Raw genomic sequence first — 16,753 nt, forward strand, 5'->3', positions numbered from 1 at the left:
CATGAGTAGGATTGCCTAGGTGGGGAGGGGAGGGAGGCCACTCCAAACCAAGCAAACTGCATAAGCAAAGGCAAGGAGGTAGACTGTGCATGTGCTGAAAAGGCAAGTGGTCTAGTGTGGCTTGACTCTAGTAGTAAGACGGGTAGGGTGGCATCATCCTGTACCCATCCCTACTCCTCAGTCTTCACTTCTAGTTTTTCGCCTCACAACTATTTTCACTGAAGAGTTAATTTCACAAAATATATGTTGACAACGTACGAATGTTAGCAAAATCCTTATTTGAGGCTGTTTTTTAGCTTCTATTGAAATATACTGAATCGATGAAGGGAAATAGTATCAACGGAGATGTTTCGGTTTAGAGTAGGGTTTCTCATCTCCGGCACTACTGGCACTTCGGGCTGGACAGTCTTCGATGTGGGGCCGCCTTGAGCACTCAGGATGTTTTGCAGCATCTCTGGCCTCTACCCACCACATACCAGTACCAATCCCTCTTCCCCCAAGTCACGGCAATCAAAAAATATCTCCAGGCATCACCAAACGTCCTCTGGGAGTTGGTGAAGTGGTAGGGGGAAGAGGGGGACTTAAATCACTTTTGTTTGAGAAGCACTTGTATAGAAGGAAAAAAACCACGAGCTTTGGAGTCAGATTCAAGTTCAAACCTTGCCATAACTCCAGTTATGTGATTACAGTAATATTGTTCTTTCTGCCTTTAATTTCCTCATGTACAGAACGGGAAATAACTTCTACCTTGAAGGATTACTGTGAGGACAAGAGATAAAGTTTATCAGGTGTCAGAGTACCTGGCATGTAGAAGGCAAGCAAGAACGGTCATTACAGTGACCATTACAGTGAATAAGGGCAGTGGTTCTTTCTGTTTTTATTAATAATGATGTTGTCGGTATTAGGAAAAAAGCCTAACTGAAGTTTAAAAGTTACAATGAGTAAATAAATTTCAGTTTACCAAGAAGCAATAATAGGGCAAAAAAATATTACAATTACATTATCAGATATCACTTCCTCTCAATTTTGGACACATTCTGTTTTCCCAAAGCCCTCCATACTTGGCACATATAATTGCAATTGTTTGTTTAATGTTTATTTTCTCTACTAGACTACAAATTCCCAGAAGTCCAGTACCCTCTCGTACCTACCATACACCCCCATCAACTAGTAAAGTCGATCATCAATATTTATTGAAAGACTTTCTTTTTTAAATATTTGTTCCTTGCTCAACTGATATTTTAAGGGTAGAATCCAAGAGCAGAATGGGTCATATTTTAACAGACAAGCCATTCCACAGAGCGCAGTGATTAGAAGTGGGAGCTCTGGCATGGATTTAAATTATGCATCTACACATACTAACTGTATGATGCTGGGAGGCAGGTCGTCTTTGTGAGCTTCACGGTCTCATCTGACCAAAGGAACAAAATAATAGTATGGATTAAGTTGCTTTGAGAATCAGTGTTGCCTGCAGAACTCTGATCATGGTAAAACAAGAAACTGGCATGTTTTATTATTCACTGGAAGAAACTATGTTTTGCTTTATGAGGGCATGGACCAGACCTCTTTTTGTAAGCCTGGCTAAACCAATGCTGCTATTAAAAAAAAATAAAGGAAGGAAAGAAGGAAGAAAGGAAGGAAGCAGGCGGAGGGTGAGAGGGATAAATTAGAAATCTTCATTTTGGTTTGACTCTGCAACTCAGATGAACACTTTAAACCAATTCAACATCTGGCAAAGAATCTAGTATCTGAAATCAAGGAATGATGCTAAACCTAAGTACAAAGTTTACTCTTGGCCAACAGCTGCTAATGTGATGGAAGCACAAAAGGACAGTGACTTCTAGACAAATAGGAGTGGATCAGGGAGTGCACAAACCATACTCTTTTGCTTCATGGAGAATTGAGTCAGGTATATCTATATATAGGGACAATTTCTAGTGTAATGAGAGGCTACTAAATTTCTCAGTTGTAATATCATCCCCTCACGGAGGGAATTCCATTCATTCATTCACTAAATATGTACTTATTAAGGGTCCTTCATGTACAAAGCACTGGGATATAGGATGAAATGACACAGTGCTTTCTCTTAAAAGATTTTACACTCTAGTAAATGAGACAAAGTTGCACAGACAAAACTGGACAATATGCACAGTAATGGAGGCAAGTCCAAGAGCAAGGAGGAAGATGTGCTTAAATTAAGTCAGGTTGGGGCAGTCAGCGCTCCCAGAGAAGATGCCACCTGATTGAAGATTTGACGATAATCAGGAGTGTGTCTGATCGATACAAACAACTGAAAGAAGAGGGGCCTGAGAAAGAAATCAGGTTGTTATTGCCTTTCAGGACAGCTGGGGTGCTTGAGCCAAGAACAGACCTGGAACAAAGTTAATACTATTTTTATAAGCTAGAAAAATATCAGCAGCAGGAGCCCTGGCCAGAACCACCCCCACAGAGAGCAAACAAAGCTACTCCTATCTTCTAGCTGTCTGCTGGAGAACTTACTAACCAGCACCTTAAGAACAAAATGTTCTTTTATCTTTAGTTTTTATTCCCACAAAGTCCTTACTCTTCTTTTTTCAGAACTGGAAAAAGTACGAATTAAGTTTTACTTACATCTTTGATCTTGATCCTCTAGTCTCAGGCTTCCCTTAAGAATGAGAGTCCAGGAGGATTTCCCCAAGGCAGAGTAATGACCACTCCTACCAGTCAGAATGTGGGGTCCATGGAAGGTCATGCTAGGTCAGCACTTGAAGGGACCATAATGGCTTGTGAGGCCTTGTTTGTGCGAGGCCTGGATGGTATCCAATTCTGACCTCCAAAGCCATACTCTTACTTGACATTCAGCAATCTCTTAGCACAAAGTTCGTCTAACAATTTCTTGAGGTTATTTTAGACCTCAACCTACAACGGCATCTTAAAGTAGTGAATCCTGTGTTCTGTTACAGAGAGCCAGGTAAGGAAAACTAGGACTGATTCGGGGAAGGCAGATGGGAATCCAGAAGCCTGAGGTTCTTCTCCAACTGCCCATCCGAAGAGAAGAGAGTTCTCCTGTATAATTCCTACCAGGGCAGTCACTCAGAGAACTTCCATTTACAAAGCTCCTAGCTTGTGTCAGGCATTGTGATTCAACAGTGAGAAAACCAAAGGGAAATACCTTAGGATTATGTGCCTACGATGTGCCAGACGCTATGCCAGCTACTTTACATATTTGCTTCATTAGTTCTCATAACAAACCTGTAAGGGGGGCATTGCTACCTCTTATTGCAGAAGAGGAAACAGAAGTGTGAAGAGTTATGACACCTGGCCCATAACAAATGGGTATGGAGAAAAGGAATTTACATCTGTATATTCAGACTCCATGTTCAGAGCCCTTATCACAGCATCACAATATGGGGTTGGTTGCTGTGGTTGGTTACCTCAAAACAATAAAATTATGGTACAAAAATGCAGGTCAGGAGGAAACAAGCAGAATTTTTACCCCAAAAGGAGTGAAGCTTTGTCTGCTCTATTCACTGCTGATAATACCCAGTGCACAGACCAGTAACTGCCAGGTTTGCAAGCACTCAATATATATCTTTAGTGACGATGTGGTTGGACAGGTGGATGATCTTTATGAGATCTCCAGGCGTCTGTTCTCCTCCGCATCTTGGTCAGGACACAGGCAGGGTGGGACACGAGAGTGAATGTTTGCTCCCATGCCCCCTCTTTTCTAGACGTGTAATCTTAAAGTGGCTGTTAGATGAAGGGGAGAGGTGGAGGTAAAAGAAACTATAAGGATAAAACTTGGTCACAATTGTTAAGTAGGTCTCCACCGTCCCACGGTCATGGAGAATCCCCTTCCTGTGCTCTTCCCAGCCACTGTTGGCCCCTCAGCTCAACCCTTTAAGAATCTAAGGTCCTTATTCTCTTTCCACTTGAAGAACTTACTTTTGGAAAATGCAAGGTAAACTCGCTAACTTAAGAGCATTTGTATATTGAAGGCAATAAAAGCTTGTAAGGGTAACTTTGTCATTAAATGTCTCTGATTTAGGAAAAGAGTGGGGCCATTTGATAGCCTGGATTCCTCCCAGTGCAATTCACCCAACACTCTCTGAGTGTCTACAAGTACCAGCTGATATACAGGAAGTAGCTTCCCCTCCTGGAGGCACAGTGAGTCTTGGACAGAAGTGAGAAGGTGTATTGGTTCACACCTTAGGGAGGTCTGGGGAACTGACAAAGAAAACAAGTGCTGAAGGTCCTCAAGGTGCAGCCCTCTTCTTTCAGCATAAGATGGTCCAAGCCAAGTGCCTGTCCCCTGGGTGGGGGTGATGATCGAGACCATTGCCCAAGAGATAACTGAAAAAGCATGATGGAGAAAGTGTCCCTGGCCTCAGACATGATATAGAATGTCAGGATTACTAGGAGGCAGGAACCTACCGAGATTACAAATTCTCTCTGTGCCTGTCCTTCAAATCAAAAGCACACCCTGCTCACACTGAACAGGGAGAGAAACACCCTTACCTATAATCACCACTATCTACCATTTGACTAACTCACATGTATTAGTGGCTGTTTGTTATTTCTCAGGCACTGTGTAAGGTCCTAAACACATGAAGATGAACAAGATAGACAGGTTCCCAGATCAATGAGCTATCTTCCTCTGAAAATCCGTGGACTGTGCAGAGAACAAGATATGGCTTAATAATCTGCCACTGATTAACTCTCACACTACAGGTTAAGGCCCTTTCACCTTCTTGCCTTCGTGTGACTTTATCCATGGAAGATATTTATTAAGAACGAGACACAGGGCTCAGCACAGGTGGTACAAAATGAATACTATAATGCCCTGCCCTCAAGGAACTCCTGGTGCAGTGGAGAAGACAAGAAGGTAAATCAGTAATTACAACACAATGCGACCATTTCTCCAAAGGGGTAGGCAAATATACCAAAAGAAATACAACATAGAGAATTTCTAAATAAATCTGAGTGTTTTATGAAAGGCTATGCAGAGGAGAAAGCATCTGATATGAGTCTTCACATTAGAAAAGGAGTTAGCCACGGCGAGAAGTGGAGGACCAGTCATTCTGGGAAGAGATATAAATGCGTAAAGACACAGGTGTAATGCAGGGACAGAGTTTTGGGAGCACAGTTCTATGTAAGTATTCGAAAGATAACTGTTGGCTGTAATATGAAGTATAGGCTAGGCTATCTTTCAAAGTTTTTTTGACTATGATCCATGGTGAGAAATTCATTTTCATAATGGCCCAGTATATATACATATGCACATATGCATAAAATAGGAAAAGAAGTTCACAAAACAAAGCTTGCTCTTTGTGATGTATTCTGATATTTTCTACTCTGATCCATTCTATTCTGAAAATTCAATGGTCATAATCTACTAAGTTGACTTCACGAAGTTTGAAGCATAATTTTTAAAAACACCACTACAAAAGACTAGGGAAAAAAGATATGGCTATAGTTGAAATGAGAGATATTGAGAATCTGAACAACCAAAAAAAACAAACCTCAATAAGGATGAAAAAGAAGATAGCATCATCGCACTTTACTGTAATCCTTGTCTCATTGTCTGTTTTCCCATTAAAATTTGGAGAAGAGACCTTGATTCTGTTTTAAATTCAGTCCCCTAACACCATGATGGAGATGTAGTAAGTATTCAATGGGTCATTGAAATAATGCATACATGAATGTTAAGCTTCAAAGTTATTTAGGAAATAAAATCAAGACTACACTTAAGTAAGTAGATATAGGATGTAAGCCAAATATATTATGAAAATAAATCAATTAGGTTTGTAAGAGTATTGGAGTACATTTAGAAAAAACAGTAAGTACACCATCATCATGAAAAACAGTAAGTACACCATCTGAAGTTAACATATCTTTTTCAAATTTTCCATAAACCAAAGAACCATCTAGATATCAATTCAGATCAATATTTTTCTATTATTCTGCATGGAGAAATTAATAAAATTATAAAATTATAAATATATAATTTATAAATAAAATTATAAATTTATTTAAAATTATAAACAATTTTGATATTTGATTAAAAATTCTATAATTCTATCCAAATGCTTAACTGTAAAAAGGGTTTTCATTACTATATCTTGATTGCCAGCCCTTGATTTTTTTCTTTAAAAACAGGAAAGGAGCATCTTAGGTTCCAGTGAATATTCTGTGTGGATACAGTGTTGGTCGTGGACAGAGAGTAAGAGATTACCTAGTCCTCCTGCATGGGCATCTATAAGTGAGGCTGCTACTGCAATTCCAGCAGGAAGGCCAAGGTCTTTCGCAGCCTCTGGTGTGAGCCCATTTCCAAGAGAAGCTCCAGGAGGCAGCACTTGGTTTCCTGGGTAGACATTAAAAAAAAAAAAAGAAAAAAGGCTGTCAGTTTGAAAAACATAAAAGCAAACATAAAGTTTTCTTAAGAGAACCTCTCTGCTCCCTCCCCTTTCCTCTGCATTTCCTCAACTTAATGAAGATAGAAACCATGCAGCCACAAAGAGTCCCTCTGCTCACTTGGTGACAGGTATATGTTCTTGGTTTTTATGGATCATGCTCTGGGGTGCTTTACAAACCCAGGAGTTCTAGGGCATCTTTCAAACTGCAGAAACATTCCATTAATAGGAAATTGCAAAATATATAAAAGCAGTGGCCTCTTGAAGACTGATTAAAATGTTCGAAATGTTTCACATGGGCCTAACACAGCAGCTCTACTAGCATATATTACACACACACACACACACACACACACACACACACGTGCGCACGCACGCATATGTTCACACATCCATACATATTCCCTGATGAACATATTCCTTAGGAAGCTGACAAAATTTACTTGTGTAGTTGCTTTCTGTCAGAGGATAAGGGAGAGAATAATTTTCTGCCAATAAAGAATTTCTTAAAAGTTTTTCTCAGTTGGAAAAGAAAGACCAGTCCAAACCTCGCAAACTTTACAAGGTTGCTACTAGTACAACGATAGAAGACAATTTGAATAGTGTTCTTTAGAGTTATGCAATGCAACGACCCTGATATTTCAAGTGACCTTGAATTCCTGCAGTCACTCAGGCCTTCAGTTAAGAATTTATTGATTGTCTTGCTTTGTGTGGGCTCTGTGGCGCTGTAAAATGCAGTCCTTGGCCCCAACCTAGTTAGGGAGATGAGATCAGGACAAAGAGAAACATGTAAGTTAGAAAAGAATGAAGTGATCCATCTGCTCCCAGGTGTTCAGCAGAGGCTGAGTTCTCTCCCTGCTCAGTGCCAAGGAATTTATAAGTATTTCAAGGAGGGGTGGGGTAGACTCATATATATGAGGAGATCTCTCAGAGCTCCAAGATTCTACAGTTCTGAATATGTGGTCAGCAATTTGCTTCCCGCTAAGATACCTACCACTTGTTAATTGTTCCCTGGAGTGCCAGGGATGGGCAGAGGTACTACAGGACTTCTATAAGTGGAGGTGAGGGTCAGGGTTAGAAGGAGGCAAGGCAGAGCATGAATGGCTCATCAACCTCTTCCAACTGGAAAAAGTACCTCCACCACACCATTCTTATCCCTTTTTAAGTAATGAGCTGCTTTTTATAATTGAATTTGAAAAAAGTTTAGCTAAGAAAAAGAGGAATAAGACTGAAACCACTGCAGTGGTTTCTAGAACTTCATTGTCCAATAAGGCAGCCGCTAGGCACATATGAGTTGAGCATTTGAAATGTGGCTGGAGTAACTGCAGAGCTAAATTATTCACTTATTTTTAATTTATTTCACTTTAAATTTAAAAAATGATACACAAGTCAGTTACTGAAAAAGTTTCATGTTTGGAACAACTGAGGTGTGCAAATCTACTTTTTAATACTATTTTAAGAAATCTAAATCGAGTATTTACAAGGGAAATTTAGTGTCTAAAACTGAGATGTAATCAGTGGAAAATACATACCAGATGTCAAAGATTTAATACAGAAAAATAAATGTAAACTATTTCATTAATAATGTTTATGTCAATTACATGTTGAAATATTTTGAATATATTAGGTTAAATAATGTATATTAAAATGAATTTCACCTATTTATTTTTACTTTAATGTGGCTACTGGAAATTTTTTAATTACATATGTTGCTCATATTACATTTCTACTGGACAGCACTGGTCCACAGGGTAAGGTTGAGATGATCAAATGTTGGGGCAGAGACAAAGAGAGCTCTAGTCTGCTTTGAATGCCTAGGCCAGCAAAAACCTGGAATAGAGAGCAGTGTCCTTAGCTGTGGACAGTTTGGCTCTGGAAACTATCTTAATTATGTCACTATGTCTCATATCCAGCACTTAATTATGTCATTATGTCTCCTATCTAGCATATAAGGAGCAGCATCTCCATCTACTAAGCACTTCTGTGCCAGGAACGGTGCTAAGGACATATCATGCATTTTCTCACCTCATTGTCACAATAATCCTCTAAGAAGAGTACTATTACTGTCGCCATTGCACAGATGGATGGGGAAAGTCAAGTTTATCAAGGGAAAGTAAAGTCCCCACAGTCATACAGCTTAAGTGTGAAACAGGCCATGGATTCCACTCTCATACCAAACTTGTGCTCTTATTCATTATATTGCATTTTGGTATAGCTGTATTTTTTAAGTGTCTTTTAAGTGAACGAGGGAATCAAGAGAAGTATTTTTGGAACAAACATTATGTTTAAAAAGTGGCACCATTTAGAAACCATGCCCACTATAGGCATATCTTATTTTATTGTACTTCATAGATGTTGAACTGTTTACAAACTGAAGGCAAGATCCTCCACCAGCAAAAAGGTTATGACTTGCTTTATTATGGTACTCGCTTTATTGTGGCGGTCTGGAGCTGAATCTGTAATATCTCCGAGGTAAGCCAGTACTTTCAGACTTCTTTAAAAAGGGGTTAATTTTCATAGGAAGGTCGGAATGGGAACTCTGTTCCACCTTCATCCCCAATCTTCACAAACATAAAAGGTATAATTTTCATTAAAGGTTCCAGACGGAAGGAAGATTAGCAGGGTGTGGTACTCTTCCAAGTCTTCTGGACTGTAATTTACAAAGAAGCCGTGGCTGGTGGGGAGCACAGAAAGCCTTGAGCTTACATTCAGGAGTTCTGGGTTCAAATCATATGCTGGAGAACTACAGGTAGATTTCTCAGCAGGGCTAGCATCCTGAGCAAAGGCTAAGAAAGACAGGAGACTGCCAGAAGGGCTCAGTAAACTGGAACATAAACTGGGGTGAGAACTGCTGGGAGTGAAGGAGACAGACGAGGTTGGAGAGGGAAGTGAGGCCAGTGCATGCACTGTAATCCAGACTAAGGTGTGTGAACTTAATCAGGAGGACCACTGCGAGCCTCTGAAGGAGCATAAAGCCAGGAAGTAAGGTGACTGAATTTGTGTATTTTTAAAGATCCTTCTGGCAGCATTGTAACAGAGGACAGAATGGGGTAAGAGAAAACAATTGTGAAGCTATCTCAGTAACCACAGAGAAAAGATGAGGGCCTTGATTAAGGTATTGGCAAGTGAGATGCAGAAACAGAGGCAGATATGAGAGATTATGTGGAGCAAGAAATGACAGGTCATGGTGGTTGCCTGGACATAGGAGGTATAGCAGGTAGGTACCTGTTATCACCTGGATCCCTACTAAGGATGGCCTTGCTGCCCATGGTGGGAGTGAGGTTAGCAGACGGCCTCCAGCTGCCAGTTTCTTCAGGCCACTTTGTTGAGGCAATGTGCTTCCCAGGGCAACCATACCTAGTGACTTAGCAAAGCGTGAGCAGAAGGGCTCTGGTGGGCACCAATCCCTCCAGAGCACTCTACGGGGCTGGCCAAAGTGATACTGGACCACATCATGGTTCCACTTTTCCCTCTGCCCAATCCTACTCCCTCCCCTTCCTTTCATAGGTGGAAACCCCTAATAAACATCTTATACCCTCAAAGACCTCTCGGGCCCTGCCTCCAGAGAACCTAGGGCAGTGAGCCAGGCCTTCTCAGTCTAGTGGTCTAGGAATGAAAATAAATATGCGCAAGGATTAACATTCCTCCTCTGAATTGGAAACACAGCCTTCAGTAACAGTCTATCTGGACCCCAAGCAGGAAGAAGCTTTGTTTATCTACAGCCAAAAGAAAACAGGTTGGCATAACACAAGATGATAGAAATAGGTGGCCCTCTCAGAGAAGTCACCCAATCAGATCACACTTTAAGTTCATCTGCTAGAGATGCACTGAGGGGGCTAGAGGAGCTGTGAGAGGCAAGCTTTAGTGCATCCTGACAACTTTTCCAAAAATAATCCTCCTTTCACCATAAAATTAAATTATTCACAGCATCGGTTTTCCCAGAGTTAATCAGGGCTTCACAGCCTCTGCATTTGCAATCTCTTCTAGTCTTCATCCAACTACTCATATAAATTTTAACAAGCATTTCGATAACAATGGTAACAATGATGGTCCCCAGGGATGTCCATCTACCCTGTGACAAGATCGAGGTGTGGGCACCTCTGACCTCGGGGACTCACATAGCTCGGTACAAACCAAGGCTCTCAGGACCGTGTATAAAATGTTTTAAAGGTGGAATGCACATGATGTTCCCAGAGCACCAAGAAGGAACCGTGAGGGGGGCCCAGGGGAGTCTAGGAAATCAAGATGAAGGTGACATTTGAGCCTGGTCTGGAAAGACAGGTGGCAGATTGCTGGTTTCAGAGTTATCATGCTCAGGGGAAATGAATGCCATTAGAACAAAAAGCAGGTTCACTGTAGGGAGCTCCAACGGACACGGAGTGTTTGAGGCGTTCAGTATGTTGGCAAAAAGGACGCCAGGGAGGAGCAGAGCAGTGCAGTGCAGTCGAACGCAGGAGAAAGGCAGCAGGGGCCCTAAGGCGGGGCAAGGAGCTCCAGCCAAGGAAGGCAATGAGGCCCCGGCGGCCAACAGTTTTGAGCACTCTGTTTTTTAAGAAGATAAACCTGCAATGTGGAGAAAGGGTAGAATGGGAAATAGTTTTTTATTTTTAAAACAATCAAATCAACTGAAAAATGCAGGCTACAAAACATTATGTAGAGCGTGACTTCATTTTAAGAAAAACAAAAAGTTAGATGGAATGCTTGTAAAAAATACATTCTAAGAGGGAAAAATACGGAGAAAGGCTTTCTCTGGATGGAGAAATTATGCATGTTTTTTGTTTTGTTTTGTTTTGTTTTGCTTTTTACTAATCTATAATTTCTAATTGTTCTACCTTGAACACAAATTTCCTGTGTAATTTTTAAAAGATGTTTTCCACCTTAAATATGGTCAGGGTAAATAAATTAGGCACATGTATTTAGCAGAACACTACATAACCATTAAAATGAATAAGGAAAAATTAAGCTATAGATTTGGAAGGAAATCCAAGATAAATTAAGTGAAAATGGCAAGATGCAGAATAGTATTCAGAGTGTGATCCGACTTACGAATTTTGTTAAAGAATACAAAAATGTAAGCACATGTACTTCCAGAAAAATCTAGAAAAATATGCAGAATATTGTTACAAAGGGCATTCTTCTCTACCATTTGTGCTTCTTCTATACCATGACCTTGTATTTCTTTTGGGATCAAAATAAACTGGTTTCAGTTAAAATGCAAAATTAAATTGAGGAGAATACTGTGCAGCTTTTCTAAACCTTGCTCTTCATCCTGAAGGCAGGAGAGAGTCCCATGGACAAATTATTTACTTGATCTGGCTGGCTTCTGTCTCTGTGAAAAAACCCTCACCTTGGAGTGAAAAAAAGCAATTGCTCTGAGGGCTCTTGGGCTCATGTCCACTAAATTCCCATTCAGATGGGCAGATTTGGTGTGAGCGGTCACAGGCTGGAGCTTACAATTACCTGGTGGTTGCAGTCCCTCTGCACAGGCGGGGGCTACTATTACACGAAATCTTCCCCTACCAGTTTTTCAATTATCTATGACTAATGAGCACTTTGGGAACAGTTTCAGACACACACATAATCCTCTTTCCTGACGTCAGCAGCAGAAATTAATGACTGTGTGGATTGCTGGGAGACAGAAAATGCATTATAATGGTCAACAGAACTGTTATCCTCTCCAGGAAGGGGGAAGTGGGGGCGGGGTGTTGTATTAACTGGAAGGTTCTGTGCTCCTTTGTGTTCCTACAAACATGAGATGAAACCCAGGGGGAGAGTTGGCCCAAAGCCCATGGAAACGTCAGAGGGAGATTTGGGCGTGGGTGGCATGCGACCCTTGGCACTAAAGCACTGGTTCTTGATTATGTTTGACAAGGTCAACAGGCCAATCAGACTGCCAGGATGGTACTAGGCGACACCTTGCCTTGTCAGCAGAAAGGGTCTCCAAGTCCTTTCGACTGAATCCACTTTCAGTCTGGTTTAGAGGCAGGGGAACAAAAACAAGAATGAGCAACTCTCGAACAATAAGCCAGAGGTATTTTAAATGCCTGTAGTGGTTTATATGAGTTTTTTGTTTCATGCAGGCATACTGTGAGCTGGGGTGGTTTCAAATATGGTTAAGGACTGGTCCGATTATGGTGCAGCTCCAAAGTTATGTGAAGCATGAACCCTCACTAAACAAAACATAATACCATCATGTGCCTATGGCTGCCAGTAGACTGGTTATTGATACTTATAAAAGAAATGATAGAATTGGGGGCTGACCCATACCCAGAACCTAAATTCCTCTACAGAGATCTCAGTTCACTTAGGCAAGTTATCTGAGAATTTTCTAGAACTGGAACCACAACTGATACAAGATTGATTGAAAGTCATTCCAGTAATTCCCGCTCTTAGATGGGAGTTACACAGGTCCAGAACCATTCACTCAGAAAAATTAATGAAAAATTCAAACCTGACATGTTCTGCCGCCTATTGAAAGGCATGTTCTGAAACATAAAGTTGTTCATTTCTCTTGACTTGCCTCCTAAAAGTAATCTCCTTTTAACTAGGAATTAAGTTCTATTTTGAATTACTGATTAAATATAAAACTTGCTGATGATGTCCTCATCATTCATTCTTCATTAATGCTTACTGAGTACCTGCTATGTGCCAGGGATCCTTGTAATGTTGGAAATGCATTAAAAAACAAGATAGATAAGGTTCCTGCCCTCATAGCGCTTATTTTCAAAAGATATTATTCTCATCCACTACTTTATTTGAATTATATCTTGTAACTATTATGTCTTGTAAGCTCTCATGTGATTTGTACTGTCTTTTATATATTTTATATCCCTGGCCTTGTATGCTGACCTACAGTAGGCATTTAATAAATAAACATTACATATATTTTAAATCAAATTTTGAATGACCCTTATGCCATGTTTTGTTTTTTCCGTTTGTCTCTTTCCATCTCTCCCACTAGATGAGAATAGCTCAACGACAATTTTATTTATCTCTGTATCACTTCCTCCCCCCACGAGCACCCAATAGTATCTAAAACAGAAATTCTCAATATGTTCATTCAACCAAATTTATAGATTTCTTTTAACTCATTTCCCCTTTAGTAAAAAAAAAAAGTGCGATTCACTGACAGCATTAATTTAATTTTACATAAACACGCTCTTTGAGGCTGAAGCAAATCTGACTGGTTTTCAATGTGAAAATAAAATATAAAAACTGTTCTTGGAGTAATCTCTAAACAGAACTTGTCTCTAATCCCAATGTAACAAATATATATGAGGATCAGTATTTAATAATTTTTTGTGTGTGATATATTTCAAAGCACGGAACAACGCAAAGCGGAACATCTAGGATTTGACATTTTCAGCGATTGAGAATTACTATGTTTTGTAAATGGAATTCCCGCTACTAAAAACAGAATGCTATAAATAGAATGATGTTGTTTGTTTCAAAAGACTATCGATACACTAGAACGATATGAAAATAATAATAAAAGCAAGATATTTCATGGCAAATTGGGGGGGTAAGGTTAAGACTGTAATCTACGAGTTATCTTGGGAAAAAGCTACAAGTGCCACCTGTGAGTATTCTTGGAGCAAACAGGAAATGGGTTAAAAAGAGAAGACCATAAAACAATGATCAGTCAACTTAGACAGAAACACCACACACACACACACACAGACACGCATGATGCTGAACATCGGTTGAGAGAGTAAAGAGACTGAATTAAGTCTAACTCTTGAAGGCTACTGAGACAAGGAACATGTTTCCTAATATAATCCTATCGGTAATGCACTTTGATCTCTCTAACTTGGGGACAATCCAATACAGCAAAGCCTATGCATGTGCCTAGAAAATGGCTGACCAGGAGGCCCAAGCCTCTCACTAGGCACAGTGCTGCTGTGGTGGCAAGACACTAAGGATATCATCATCTGGTGAAATAATGGCTCTCAAAGTCTCCTTGCTTCGTCAATTCGTATTCAAGAAGTTGATGGTGGTTAACTTACAGGTGAAAAGCCCCAGGTCTTATATGGGTCTGAGAAAGGCAAGATGTATGTCAGGCCCAGGAGTTTGGACTTGTTCTAGCAAACAACCAGTAACTACTGTAGGTCAGTGAGCCAATGAGTGGCATACACAATCTGTATTTTAGGAAGATAAATTTAATTGTAATAGTGCCCATTTATTAAAATCTATGAGCTTTCACTGTTCTTGGCATTTTTCAGTTGCTATCACATTCGATACCTGCAAAAAACTGATGAGACTATTATTAGAATCACTATGTTACAGCTGTAGAAATAAAAGCATGGAAAGGTTCCATAATTTGTTCAAAAGCACCATCTGATAAGGGGCACCTTCAGGTTTTCAATCCAGGATTCTCAGATTCCAAAATCTGGAATCTTCCTACTATACCATGTGGATTAGAGGGAGCAGATAGGGGAGTCAGGGAGAATGATCACAAGTGCGTGTTGATCGTCATGGGTAGAGAAGGGAGGCGGCTTCATTTGCAGGAGGCTCCCATGGAGGGTCACGTCCGGGAACACAAATCCCAGCATTCTGAATCTTCTCGCTCTTTTCTTTCCTGTCTGCTTTAGGCAGTTTCCAAAAACAGAGACTCTGGACTTCAAATGGCCCTATGAGACCATCGACTTCAGTGTATTCCTTTTGCGGTAGAGAAAACTGATCCCAGAGACGGAGGTGGTCTCCCAGGGTCGCTCAGCTGTGGTAATAGAGTCTGGATTGAACACCGGAGCCTCTGACTCCAGGCAGGCTTCCTCCACTTCTCCACACCCCCTGCCGTGGCAATGCCCTTCTCTACCCACCCCCAACTGGAGCAGGAAGCTCACCTAAGCTGAGGCTAATGTCACAGGAAGATCAGAGTTGGCAAAAATCCAATGGATTTAGCGGTGTAGGTGGCTGATTTTCAACTATTCAGAGCATAAAGTACAGTCTTTTTAGCTTGAAATCATCCACGCTGACACTCACAGTGACCTAATTCTCTAGATAATTACCGATGCCCTATTTTGTTCTCACCTAGCCTAAGGCCACCTCCAAAGAGCCTTTCCTGGGTAGATCATAATGAATCACTCTTTCCTTTATAATCCCACAGCATGTTCCTTAGAATTACATCATTCTGTTCTACATAATGGCTTTTTGCCTTGCGCCTCTTCTTCTATTTTAGATTATAAGCGCCTTGAGGGCAGAGCTCTTTTGGTAGATGTATTCATAGGAGGCAGGAAGTTTGGCAGAGCACCCAAGAGTTCGGGTTAGGAGGTGGGCAGGCTTGGGCAGGGATCCTGGCTTTACCAATTCCAGGGTTTGTTTTCTTGGGCAAGTGATTTAATTTCCCTGCTACAGTTTCCTCACCTATAAAAAGGCTATAATAATGCTATTTTTCTCCCAAAGTGGTTATGGGACTCAAGCAAGATAATACATATAAAGCACTTTAGGACGCTGTCTGCTACATGGCAAACACTCAATAAATATACTGTTATGGTTACTATGACTCTGTATTTTTGATGTATAGGATATCGCCTGGCACATAGTGGTTACTCAGTTCATTCTGGCTGAGGTTATAAAGCTTGAGGAGAGATTCTTGATGTTACAACATGTGGAGATATATGCTTTTGGGGTCATGACAGCAAACCGCAGAAACTGTGAAAGCCATTAAAATATTCACAGTGATGGAATTCAGTTTTCCAGCACAAAGAGCGTCTCCCTGTAGTCATGTCTCCATGGCACATCTCCAGAGTGAAATGTTTTAAAAGTGAAAAGGTGTTCTCTTCAGAGTTATTTTAAGGACCAAATGCTTGTTTCAAAAGGAAAAATTATTTTTTGAAAGCAAAACCCTTGACTGTTAAGATGACCAATGCTTTCAAGATTCAGACAAAAAGTCCTGTCATGGAGCGTCTTCCAATTGCTACGGGAAGACAAATTTAGGAAATGTATGAAAATATTTTAACTGTCATTGTGCTGAAGATATTGCCAAGTTTAAAGCAGTGGTCTTCACACTTTTGCTTTGTTTTTTTCACAATCCAGTAAAAAAAAAAAAAAAAATCACATAAAGATAACTGGGGCTTGATATATAGGCGTCTCGATCTTTTATTTAGTCCCATAGATTCATTAAAAATAAACCCTAGAACAGAGATCATTTGACAAAATGTTTTATCACTAAAAAGATAAGAAAGAGATAATGAAAAATAAAGGACATTCTTTTAAATTAAATACATTTCCTTTTATGATCTTATTTTCTCATTTCGTCACACACCAGTGAATACTTTGTCGAGGGCCAGTGTTGGTCTCTAGTCTAGACTACTGTTTGCAAACGGCTGATTTACAAAATGAGAACAGCCTCCTAATAACGG

At 40.3% G+C, this 16,753-nt stretch overlaps 1 protein-coding gene across 6 annotated transcripts in view; it reads right to left on the reverse strand.

The window, feature by feature from the left end:
* The window catches only part of FGGY (FGGY carbohydrate kinase domain containing), a 374,083-nt gene that overhangs the window by 185,348 nt on the left and 171,982 nt on the right, over window positions 1–16,753 (reverse strand). For all 6 annotated transcript variants that reach the window (XM_011377062.1, XM_023521507.1, XM_023521508.1 and 3 more), the window contains one exon: window positions 6,215–6,343. In XM_011377062.1, coding sequence (XP_011375364.1) covers window positions 6,215–6,343 — 129 coding nt within the window. The remainder of the gene's footprint in view (window positions 1–6,214; window positions 6,344–16,753) is intronic.

The sequence above is a fragment of the Pteropus vampyrus genome, unplaced genomic scaffold, assembly GCF_000151845.1.
Source record: "Pteropus vampyrus isolate Shadow unplaced genomic scaffold, Pvam_2.0 Scaffold305, whole genome shotgun sequence".
NCBI lineage: Eukaryota > Metazoa > Chordata > Mammalia > Chiroptera > Pteropodidae > Pteropus > Pteropus vampyrus.